The sequence below is a fragment of the Oncorhynchus nerka genome, linkage group LG15, assembly GCF_034236695.1.
Source record: "Oncorhynchus nerka isolate Pitt River linkage group LG15, Oner_Uvic_2.0, whole genome shotgun sequence".
In the NCBI taxonomy this organism is placed as follows: Eukaryota; Metazoa; Chordata; class Actinopteri; order Salmoniformes; family Salmonidae; genus Oncorhynchus; species Oncorhynchus nerka.
The window spans coordinates 34,700,748-34,713,190 of record NC_088410.1 but is presented as its reverse complement, the minus strand read 5'-3'; the positions used below and the strand labels follow the sequence as shown (position 1 = coordinate 34,713,190).

Here is a 12,443-nt window from a genome sequence, read left to right as displayed (position 1 = left end):
CCACGACTCTGCGTGCAATGAACGCAAGAGAAATGACACAATTTCACCTGGTTAATATTGCCCGCTAAACTGGATCAGTAGTTATAACTAGTGATTATGAATGATTGTTTTTTATAAGATAAGTTTAATGCTAGCTAGCAATTTATCTTGGCTTCTACTACATTCGCTTAACAGGCAGGTGCAATGGTTAGAGCGTTGGACTAGTTAACTGTGCGGTGCAAGATTGGAACCCCTGAGCCTACAAGGTGAAAATCTGTCGTTCTGCCCTTGAACAAGGCAGTTAACCCACAGTTCCTAGGCAGTCATTGAAAATAAGAATGTGTTCTTAACTGACTTGCCTAGTTAAATAAAAGGTATAAAAAAATATTAAAAACATGTTAAATTAAAAAATAATCAGAAATTTGGGACCAAGAATACTGATTTCCGATTGTTATGAAAACTTGAAATCGGCCCTAATTAATCTGCCATTCCGATTAATCGGTCGACCTCTACTCCAAATATCCACTATTTCTAATGTGTCCACAACATTTGTGATTTCCTTAAGGGCACGGTGATGATAGTGTGTAGAGTGATTACCTTTACGGTCCATTGAGGTACTTAACACTGTGTTATAGTCTCCTACCATAATGACTGGATCATTTGTTGCCTGTAAATTCAATAAATTGGTATAAATGTTTTCGAAGAAGTGTGGATCACCACCACATTCCTTTTTCACGCATCTTCATCGGATGTAGAGTAGGTTCCCTGTAAACCAGTATATGTTATATTCCTTTTCTTTTAGCCATGTAAAGACTGATCTTCTTTTTTAAAAATCTGCTAAACCATTACAATTATAACTGGCTATACTTATTTCACCCCTTACCATAACTAGATACTATTCTCAGTCTAAATTGATCATAATTAGTGCTTGTAAAGTTACTGATTTCAGAGGTATTATGAAGGTCAAAACTATAGCTTTCAAATGTCTGATATTTTGAATTCAAGAAATAGGTTCTAGCAATATTTGTTTTATTCCTTTGCCTGTTTGCCTGTGAGCCAATGTCACAGATGTTCGAAAATTGAGACAAGATATTATGTGTGTAATGTCGTGGCAATTTCCTGTATTACCAAATGATGAGAGAGCAAACCACACACCAGTCAGAGTTATTTAAACTTCATCTTTAATTATATGAGCTTCACCATAGCCCTGTGACTCTCAGATCAATTCAGTGTCTATAAATTAATTCTGAGAGTGCTTACAAAATAATACTTAGTATCTTTTATAGCCAAGATACACCCCTCTCAACTCACATGACGAACCACACATCTTAGGAACTTCACAAAGGGCCTTTTACTTGAGAGAGGAGTATCCCATAGCCAGATAGCATCAGCTATAAAGTATCTTTCAGTTTGGTCTCTAAAACGAGATTCTAATCTCGTTCCTGGTACTTCATAGTACCTAGACATTACCTCACTATCTGGAATGCTCTTTAGGCTTTATTGGCCAAAGACATCGTAAATCTCCTCTGTCAGTGCTATCTCATAGAGGCCCATCCTCAGTGGAACACACACACACAATATTCTAATGCAATACAAAGATTATAAAATAATCTTACAAGCACTATAACATAATCTTGCCATTTTCCACGACATCTCCCCATCACATGGTTTAACAGATACATTCACATATGAAGACAATGTTCAATTCTGACTTCTCCCTTTCTGATATTCTGCCTATTACCAGACATGTAAAAGACAAGCCTGACCTCTCCCCTCTCTGGGCCCCAAGTGACTTTTCCCTAGAGAAGAGAGAGGAAAATGCAACTGCCAACAGTATAGTCCAAAATAAGACATTCTAATGACAAGTATAAAGTAAATTTATCTATGTTACCAAACTAATTCTGATTCAGCTATGACAGTAGCAAATCTGAGTAGGTTAATGTGTATGATATTGGATGTGATATAGTGAGAGTGTGTACAATGTCTGTATAAGAGTAAGACTATAATGTGTGATGTCCAAATAAATTATAACTCTGCCAATTTGTGTAACATGTAGTGCGTATAGCCTTAATATTCATGATGATAATTGTAATCCATATTGTATCACCATCATAGTTGCATCATAATTACCTTTAACATAATTGAAAAATACATCCCAGCATTTCCATAGCAATTGACGTTTCACATGATCATGAAAGAGACCTTGCACTACTTAGAGACGGATCCACTACAGTACAAATGTATTCCGTACAATATGTTATTATTCCCTAATGCCCCTATTCTGATATCTTCCCCTTGCTTGTTGTAAACATGTATAAACTTGTAGACAAATACATAAATAAGATAGACAAACAATAAACACATGAAATTATAAAACAGTTCTTGACAATGCACCTTGGCATAGATTCTACAAGTGTCTAGCCTACCTGGTTAAATAAAGGTGAAATTAAAAATTAAAAAATAAATAGAGAGAGAAGAGAAGGAGAAAAAGAGAGAGTGAGAGAAGAGAGCGAGATCAGGTGTGTGTGTGTATGTATAAGTCCGTATGTGTAAGCAAGCATGTAATTGAGTACGTGTGTGTTCATATCCACTTCATAATGTTCAGATATTTTTACAGTTCCCATACCTTCTTTTTTTTCGTAACCTGAAGTCCCTGTAGAATTTAGTACAGCCACGGTGTTATGGATGATGTTTTAATATGCTGATCTGAAACATTTTATACCTGAAAAAAGATATTAAGGATGCATATAGAGTAGGATAAATCATACATTTAGAAGAGACACTCTGAAATATTTTTGTACAGTAGTATGTACAGTACAGTACATACAGTACATACTACATTAAAAGTTAAATATTCACAAGCATACAGTTTGTCTTGAGTGAATAGAGAGCTCATCAAATACAACCTTAGACTTGGAGAAAATCTCAGTCAGCCTCTAATCTCTTACAACTCTGCACAATGTGAATGAAAGTCAAATAATAGGAATTATTTGAACAGAGTAAATGTCAATAAATTGCCATGTTTGCAGCTTTTAGCTTATGCCCTCTTTGAGGGCATATACAGATAACTGCCAAAATAAAGGAAACACCAACATAAGTGTTGGGCCATCATGAGCCATAAAAGCTTCAATGCACCTTGGCATAGATTCTACAAGTGTCTGGAACTCTGTTGGAAGGATGCGACACCAGTTTTCCACTGGAAATTCCATAATTTTGTGTTTTGTTGATGGTGGTGTAAAATACTGTTTCAGGTGCCACTCCATGGCATTTGGTTTACATTGTTTTCATGCTCATCAAACCATTCAGTGACCACTCATGCCCTGTGGATGGGGGCGTAGCCATGGTAGTCAAAATGATGGCCAAATTAATGACCTGCCCAGCATACTTTGTATCAATATATCTTGTATCCTTTATTTATTCAAGAGTTTCCATTATTTTTGGCAGTTACCTGTAGTTATTGTTACCTGTAGTTATTCAATCTCTGCTCCTGAATGAAAGTTATTCCATTCAAAACATTATGGCTGACTTAAAAGCAATAGGGGAATATTGAAACACATAGTTTAATAAGTCTGAGTGATTCATATTTGTACATATTCATGTTTTGGGTGTACATTATTTGATGATGAAGTTAATGATGATGATGATGATTATGATAAATGTGGAACACATTATTGTTCATAGAGCAGCAGTCTCACGAAGCATGTGACACAAATCACTTACAGGACCTGAAAGAACATACCTGAAGCGGTCGTTCACAAATCGCTTTATTTGAGCCCCTGCCATGGCAAGCTTTTTATAATAGAAACTGTTGGGTGTGGTCATTTCTGAGTTTACTTTTAAAAAGGAAACACCCGACTATTGTGCGCTGTATATATATATATATCTATATATATCACTGGAAAAACTTGTTCCTGTTGTTCACTCCATGTCCCAAGGCCATACCTCGAATACCTCAAATGGACAGCTACCTGGGTGTCAACCATCTGCCAATTTGCATATGTAAACAGGTTATCAATCCCCCATAGCTCCCCTTTAGTTATGGTTTCAGCTGATTTAGTGTTTTATGTTCAAAGGGGTAAAATGAGCTGTGACATTATTGTCTAATTTTGTTATTTCTTTGCAACTGATACTCTTGAAGGCTATGAAAGTATGATGCTGTATTTAGACTACTTTGGATTATTATAGCATGAAACCAAGTTGAGCACTTATTTTCAAGAGATTCTTTCCTCCTCAACAGGTTTAGACAGAATAGCTTTTCATAAAGGATCATGGTATGTGAGATCATTCATTCATTAGCCATGATGATGGTAATAAAAAGCATATTCCAACACAATAAGCTAAGCAACATGAAACTTACTTTTTGAAAAACACCTATGCCTCAGCATTACTTTCTAGAAGTGCATGCCATTTCAAACATCTATTTAAAAAAGTTAGTGTATTATAGATTTGTAAATAACATGTATTTGTAAGTTTATTGTTTATTGTCGGCATTTGATGATTGGGTTATTGAAACATGACCAACACTGAGGCCACACGCCTGTCTGCACATTTCTTATAACTATGTTTGTACTGTATGTCTGCTTTTAGGCAGGTGTCCGCAGCGGGAGGAGGCCCTCTGGGGGGCTGATGCTGGAGGAATCAGATAAAGGACGATTGGTCGTCTCCAGTGTTGTCGATGGCTCCTTGGCCAATCAGGGGCTCAAGGAAGGTATGACTTTTGAGTCTATTATTTAATGTATAAAAATGTTGTTGAGTCTCAACACCCCCCCCCCCCCCCCCCCCCCCCCATAAAAAAACTTGAGCTTTCAATTTTGTGATTTTTCTCTGACTTTTGTGCATCAATAAAATACATAGCTTTTTTTAAGGCCACATTTAGAATCATTGACATTTTCAGTCAACATGCTTTAACTGTGTTTCACTTTGAGAAATGTTATTTTTTCAGGAGATGAAATTGTGGGTGCCACAATCAACTTTGACCAACTTTCAAAAGACGATGTGTTGAAAATACTGAAGCTGATGGATGATAATGGATTTGATGAGAAGGTTCAAGTTCTGACAAAAAATAATTTGCGCAAGAGTATGGCGACCTTGGACAGCATCAAAGCACCAGAGGAGGTTTGTGGAATACATTTAAAGTTCAACAGAATTAGCTGAATAACAAATAAAGTACATTTTCAAAAGGTTGTTAGATCAATTATATCCATTGTTATTGGATAGCTTTCTCTTTGCAGATGCTGAAGGATTCCTATAACAGACTCAATGCCAAAATAAAGAAGTTCATGAAAGAGGACAGCTCTGGACAACCTACAGCTTCTGGGGAAAGAGGCTCTCCTAATGGACAGGTGAAAGGCAAGGAACCGAGACCTCTCTGGGCCAAGCCTAATGTCAGAGGAACAGACTCTACAGTGACTCTCGATGCTCCTGGTGGAGAACATTCATTGCCTAATGCCAACATGAGTACATCAGATCTCTCTCTAGCTCATTTGAATGGGTCTTTAGGAGCTGATCTTGATGTCAATATCTCAGATTTACCTTCAGTAGACCTTAAAGGTTCCAAAATAGATCTAGAATTGGCAGATTCAGACATTGGTATCTCATCTGGGAAGATAAAAACACCAAGTCTTGGAATGGCTGACTTTGCTATATCTGGACCAAGAGTTAGGAATCCAGACCTGGACCTCTCAGCGGTTGAGATGTGTCTATCAGATGTCAGTTTGCCTGACCTCAGTACTCCAGATATTGATATACCCTCAGGTAAATTCAAACTAAAGAAACCACATGCAGAACTCAAAGCTCCTGATTACGATGTGGATGCCCCCTCTGGTAAACTGAAGATGCCCAAATTTGACGTTACTGGCCTAAAAAGAACAGATCTGGGAATTGATGATGATGTAAAAACACCAAAACTCATTCTCAAAGCTCCCAAGATAAAAGGCGGACTTGATGCACCTGACTTGGACTTACCCAATGTCGACCTAAAATCACCTAAATTAGATGTAAACACTCCAGATATTGACATCAACGCACCCTCAGAAAAATTCAAAATGCCAAAGTTTAAGATGCCTATATCCGGCCTTTCGGGCCCTAAAGGACCAAATGTTGGCATTGATAGAGACTTGGATGGACCAGATCTGAGCTTATTATCTTCCAAATTAAAATGGCCAGACTTGGATGTTGGTAGCCCATCTGGAAAATTAAAGATACCAAGTCTAAAGGTGCCAGACTTTGGCTTCTCGGGGCCAGATGTTCAAGGGCCCGACTTAGAGGTAAAGACTCCAGACTTGAATCTTTCCGCCCCCAAGTTTGAAGGGGGAATTAGTCCCCCAGATTTGAATCTGCCAGATGTAGACCTCAAAGGCCCCAAATTAGACCTCAATGCTCCAGATTTTGACATAGATATGCCCTCAGGTAAAGTCAAAGTACCTACATTGAATAAACCAAAGGTTGATCTGAATGCTCCTGATCTGGACATCGATGGGCCCTCTGGTAAACTGAAAATGCCAAAATTCAATCTCTTTGGCACATTGACAAAAGGACGAGGTCTAGACATAAATGCAGGTGTGAAATCACCAAAGTTAAAAGGTGAGATTGATGCCCCTGACATGGATTTACCAGACATTGACCTCAAAGCCCCTAAATTAGATGTAAAAACTCCAGATGTTGACATTGATTCACCCACAGGGAAATTCAAAATGCCCAAAATGAAGATGCCTAAATTTGTCATGAAAAGACCTGATGTTGACAAAGATGGAGATCTAGAGGGGCCAGGCCTGAACTTGTCTGCACCAAAATTGGACATAGAAGCACCCTCAATGAATCTCAAAGGTCCCAAAGCAGACCTAAACATTCCAAATGCTGATTTTGGAAGTCCATCAGGGAATTTCAAAATGCCAAGTTTCAAGATGCCAGATTCAGGTTTCTCTGGACCAAAGGTTAAAGTGCATGACTTTGAGGCAAAGACTCCAGGCTTAGATCTTTCAGCCCCCAAGTTTAAAGGAGGAATTAGTCCCCCAGATCGGAATCTGACAGATCTCAAAGACCCCAAACTAGACCTCAATGCACCAGATGTAAACTTTAATGTGCCCTCAGGTAAAGTCAATGTACCTACATTGAAGAAACCAAAGGTTGATCTGAATGCTCCTGATCTGGACATTAACGTCACCTCTGGTAAACTGAAAATGCCCAGATTTGGACTGTCTGGTAAAATGCCAAAATCCACTAAACTGAATCTCAAATCCTCAAAGATAAAAGGGGGAATTGATTCCCCAGACCTGAATTTTCCAGATGCTGACCTCAAAGCCCCTGAACTAGATGTGAATACCCCAGATCTTGACATCAGTGCACCCTCTGGTAAATTCAAAATGCCCAAATTCAAAATGTCTAAATTCAGAGGCCTAAAGGGACCAGATGTTGACATTGATGGAAACTTGGAGGGCCCAGATATTGATATCAATACCCCCACAGCTAACCTCAAAGGTCCCAAAACAGGTCTAAAAATGCCAGATTTGAAGATGCCTGGTCTCGGGCTATCTGGGCCAAATGTAGATGAACCTGACTATGACTTACCGGATATTGACCTCTCAGCCCCAAAGCTAAAGGGGGGAATCAATCCCCCAGATTTGAGACTACATAAAGGTAAAATCAAAGGCCTAAAACTAGACCTCAATGATCCAGATTTAGATGTTGATGCTCCCTCGGGTAAACTGAAAATGCCCAAATTTGGACTCTCAGGTACTATGCCAAAAGGATCAAATCTGGACATAAATGCAGGTGCGAAATCACCAAAGTTCAGTCTAAATATGCCAAAGATTAAAGGTGGGATTGATGCCCCTGATATGGATATACCAGACATAGACCTCAAAGCCCCTAAATTAGATGTAAACACTCCAGATATTAACATTGATTCACCCACAGGGAAATTCAAAATGCTCAATCTGAATATACCTACATTTGGAATGAAGGGGGGACATATTGACAAAGATGGAGATATAGAGGGACCAGACCTGAACTTGTCATCTCCCCATCTTAAGGGTCCCAAAGCAGACCTCAACATTCCAGAAGCTGATATTGACAGTCCACCAGGAAAATTCAAAATGCCAACTTTCAAGATGCCAGATTTAGGATTCTCTGGACCAAAAGTTAAGGGGCCTGACTTGGACCTTTCAGTCCCCAAGTTTAAAGGAGAAATTAGTCCACCAGATCTGAATTTGCCAGATGGAGACCTCAAAGGCCCAAAACTAGGCCTCAATGCACCAGATGCAAACTGTAATATGCCCTCAGGTAAAGTCAATGTACCTACATTGAAGAAACCAAAGGTTGATCTGAATGCTCCTGATCTGGACATTAACGTCACCTCTGGTAAACTGAAAATGCCCAAATTTGGTCTGTCTGGTAAAATTCCCAAATCCACTAAACTGAATCTCAAATCCTCAAAGATAAAGGGGGGAATTGATTCCCCAGACATGCATTTACCAGATGCTGACCTCAAAGCCCCTAAACTAGATGGAAATCCCCCCGATTCTGACATCAATGCACCTTCTGGGAAATTCAAAATGCCCAAATTTAAAATACCTAAATTCAGAGGCCTAAAGGGACCAGATGTTGACATTGATGGAGACTTGGAGGGCCCAGATATAGATATCAATGCCCCAACAGCTAACCTCAAAGGTCCCAAAACAGGTCTAAAAATGCCAGATTTGAAGATGCCTGATTTCAGGCTATCTGGGTCAAATGTAGACAAACCTGACTATGACTTACCTGATATTGACCTCTCAGCCCCAAAGCTAAAAGGGGGCATCAATCCCCCAGATTTGAGACTACCTAAGGGTCATCTCAAAGGGCCCAAACTAGATCTCAATGCTCAAGACTTTGATGTTGACACTCCCTCTAGTAAACTGAAAATGCCCAAATTTGGGCTTTCAGGTACTATGCCAAAAGGACCAAATGTAGACATAAATGGAGGTGCGAAATCACAAAAGTTCAATCTAAAAATGCCAAAGATTAAAGGTGGGATTGATGCCCCTGATATGGATATACCAGACATGGACCTCAAAGCCCCTAAATTAGATGTAAACACTCCAGATATTGACATTGATTCACCCACAGGGAAATTCAAAATGCCCAATCTGAATATGCCTAAATTTGGAATGAATGGGCCAAGTATTGACATAGTTGGGGATATAGAGGGACCAGACCTGAATTTGTCATCTCCCAAACTCAAGGGGCCCAAAGCAGACCTCAACATTCCAGATGCTGATATTGACAGTCCATCAGGAAAATTCAAAATGCCAACTTTCAAGATGCCAGATTTAGGTTTCTCTGGAGCAAAAGTTAAGGGGCCTGACTTGGACCTTTCAGCCCCCAAGTTTAAAGGGGAAATAAGTCCCCCATATTTGGATCTGCCAGATGGAGACCTCAAAGGCCCCAAACTAGACATCAATGCACCAGATGTAAACTTTAATATGCCTTCCGGTAAAGTCAAAGTACCTACATTGAAGAAACCAAAGGTTGATCTTAATGCTCCTGATCTGGACATCGATGGGCTCTCTGGTAAACTGAAAAAGCCCACATTCTTGCTGTCTGGTACAATGTCAAAATCCCCAGACTTGAGGCTCAAAGCTTCAAACATTAAGCGGGGAATTGATGTTCCAAACATGAATTTACCAGATGCTGACCTCAAAGCCCCTGAACTAGATGTGAATGCTCCAGATCTTGACAGCAATGAACCCTCTGGGAAATTAAAAATGGCCAAATATAAAATGCTTAAATTTAGAGACCTAAAGAGACCAGATGTTGACATAGATGGAGACTTAGAGGGCCCAGATATAGATATCAATGCCCCCACAGCTAACCTCAAAGATCCCAAAACAGGTCTAAAAATGCCAGATTTGAAGATGCCTGATTTTGGGCTATCTGGGCCAAATGTAGATGAACCTGGCTATGACTTCCCTGATATTGACCTTTCAGCCCCAAAGCTAAAAGGGGGAATCAGTCCCCCAGATTTGAGACTATAGTAAGGGTCATCACAAAAACCCCAAACTAGACCTCAATGTTCCAGATATGCCCTCAGGTAGATTCAGAGTTCCAACCATAGAGAGGCCAAGTGATAGCATCAAAGCCTCTGATTTTGACATCAACACTCCTACATTCAAAATGCCTACATTTGGGTTGTCTACACCAAAAGAACCAGATCATGGCATCAGTGCTGACCTAGGTTAAATTGTCAAAGATGAAGGTTGGATTGGTTCACCAGATCTGGACCTACCTGCAATTGACTTAAAAGCCCCTAACATAGATTTAGACACTCCAGATATAAACATTGATTCACCATCTTGGAAATTCAAAATGCCTAACCTCAAAATGCCTAAATTCTGGTCTGAAAGGTCTAGATGCTGGAATAGATGGAGACATTGAGGGACTGGACCTGAGTTTGTCAACCCTGAAAGTAAACATGAGGATTGGTAGTCCAGATTTAGACATAAATGTTTGTCATTAAATTGCCTCAGTTTGGAAGTCGCAATTGAAGGGCAGTATCAGATATGGACTTTATGAAAACAAGTTACATTTCTCCTCCAAAGGCTATAGTGAATATAAAAGCACCAGACTTGAAAGTTAGTCACCCAGATGTCAGCCTGAGCATACCCAAAGCTGATATCAGAAGCCCAGAATACAAAGTGGCATCTCATAGTAAACGCAAATCTGATATCCCAGGTGGAACGCATATAAAATATTTGATATGCCAGGTGGAGTACATATACATGTGCCTGTTGGGAAGTCTAGGAAGGTCAAAGGAAGAGCTAGTTATCCCATTGCAGGTATTGATTTGCCAAAAGTTGATTACCAAGTGTCTGGTGTATCTGAGAGGTTCAGACCTTAATCTTGATGACCTCACAGTGAAATTCTAAATTCCCAAATGCAAGACTTCTAAACTGGGTAGTTATACAAGAATACCAGATATAGACTCAAGTTTTCCCAGTATTAATGCCTCAGTCCCTAAACTCCCACCCCAAAGTGTGGATTAGTGGTTTCACAACCATATTTTAATTAGAGAAGAACTTACCGCAAGGGCAATAAACATCATAGGAAAGCACCAGCTGGTGAAACCGACAGATAAAAAACAGTCTAAAATTGTTATGTCCATGACAAATTTGACTCATGGTTCAAACCCCAACATTTCTGAAGATCAATAATATTTGATCACTGCAAAGTATTTCCCATACATGTCAAAGATGATGTACCAAACGGAACTGGGAGCCTGAAAAATCGGCACAAGGAAGAGTCAAACCGTAGATCTCATACACTCAGAAGTCTCGACTTCAGTTCATCAAATGTGGACCTTAAAGTTCCAGAAGCTGAGAACTTAAAAGGGTCAAAACTTACAAAGCTTACATAGCATTCAGATAACTGACTAAATGTAATTTTAGGCTTGTTTTAATCACAATCTTCTGTTGAAACATAATGCAGAACACTTCTGTTACTTGAACTTAGTTGTTCTTTTTATGTAAATTGATTGGTATTTGTTATGAATGTGTAAAGGGTTCACATTTTGTCAAATTGTTTTACAAAATGGATGAAAAGCTATTTGAAAAGGTGTTTTAACTGTACACTTGCTGTATTAAAATAATTTGTTTTGTCTTTACAATAATGCAAGAAAACAATTCATTCAAAACAACTTCCAACTGCATTAGCCTAGGCAACATTATTCTGACCCGATCCTGACTGTTATACTCACAGACAATATTTTTACAGTTTTTGAAATTTTAGAGTGTTTTCTATCCTAAGCTGTCAATTATATGCATATTCTAGCATCTTGTCCTGACAGAATATCCCGTTTACTACGGGAACGTTATTTTTTCCAAAAATGAAAATACTGCCCCCTAGTCACAAAAGGATAATGCAAGAAAACAATGAATTCAAAACAACTTCCAACTGCATTAGCCTAGGCAACATTATTCTGACCCGATCCTGACAGTAGGCCTTATTTCCCATATTTTTGGACTTGAAAATAACATCTGGAAAATTCATTCTGTCAAGTATGATAAAACATTTAACTCAACTGCTATTTTTGTAGAACTATTTATTTATTAGTTTGATTTAAAAATTATAGTATTGCTTCACCTATTAGAGATTTTTACCTCCCACCGCTAGGTGGTAGTCTTACCACACTTGACTCTACACAACATAAACATCATCAGTACAATATCTTTGGAATCACTGCACGACATTTCTGGTATTTCTGGTATTTCATTCCAAACAATATGTTTAATAAGTTGGGAGGTCATTTTTACTGAAATGTAATTATATTCACTTTATTTGTCACATGCGCCGAATATAGTGTTGACCTTACCGTTAAATGCTTACTTACAAGCCCTTAACCAACAGTTCAGTTCAAGTATAGTTAAGAAAATATTTACCAAATAAACTGAAGTAAAAAGTAACACAATAACATAACAGTAACGAGGCGA

At 38.7% G+C, this 12,443-nt stretch overlaps 1 protein-coding gene across 1 annotated transcript in view; it reads left to right on the top strand.

The window, feature by feature from the left end:
* The first annotated feature begins 4,280 nt into the window (after positions 1–4,280).
* Positions 4,281–12,443, top strand: part of LOC115142520 (neuroblast differentiation-associated protein AHNAK-like) — a 36,353-nt gene continuing 28,190 nt past the window's right edge. Inside the window, 4 exon segments of the mRNA XM_065000696.1 lie at positions 4,281–4,286; positions 4,567–4,687; positions 4,922–5,094; positions 5,211–9,991. Of these exon segments, the coding sequence (XP_064856768.1) occupies positions 4,281–4,286; positions 4,567–4,687; positions 4,922–5,094; positions 5,211–9,991 (5,081 nt within the window).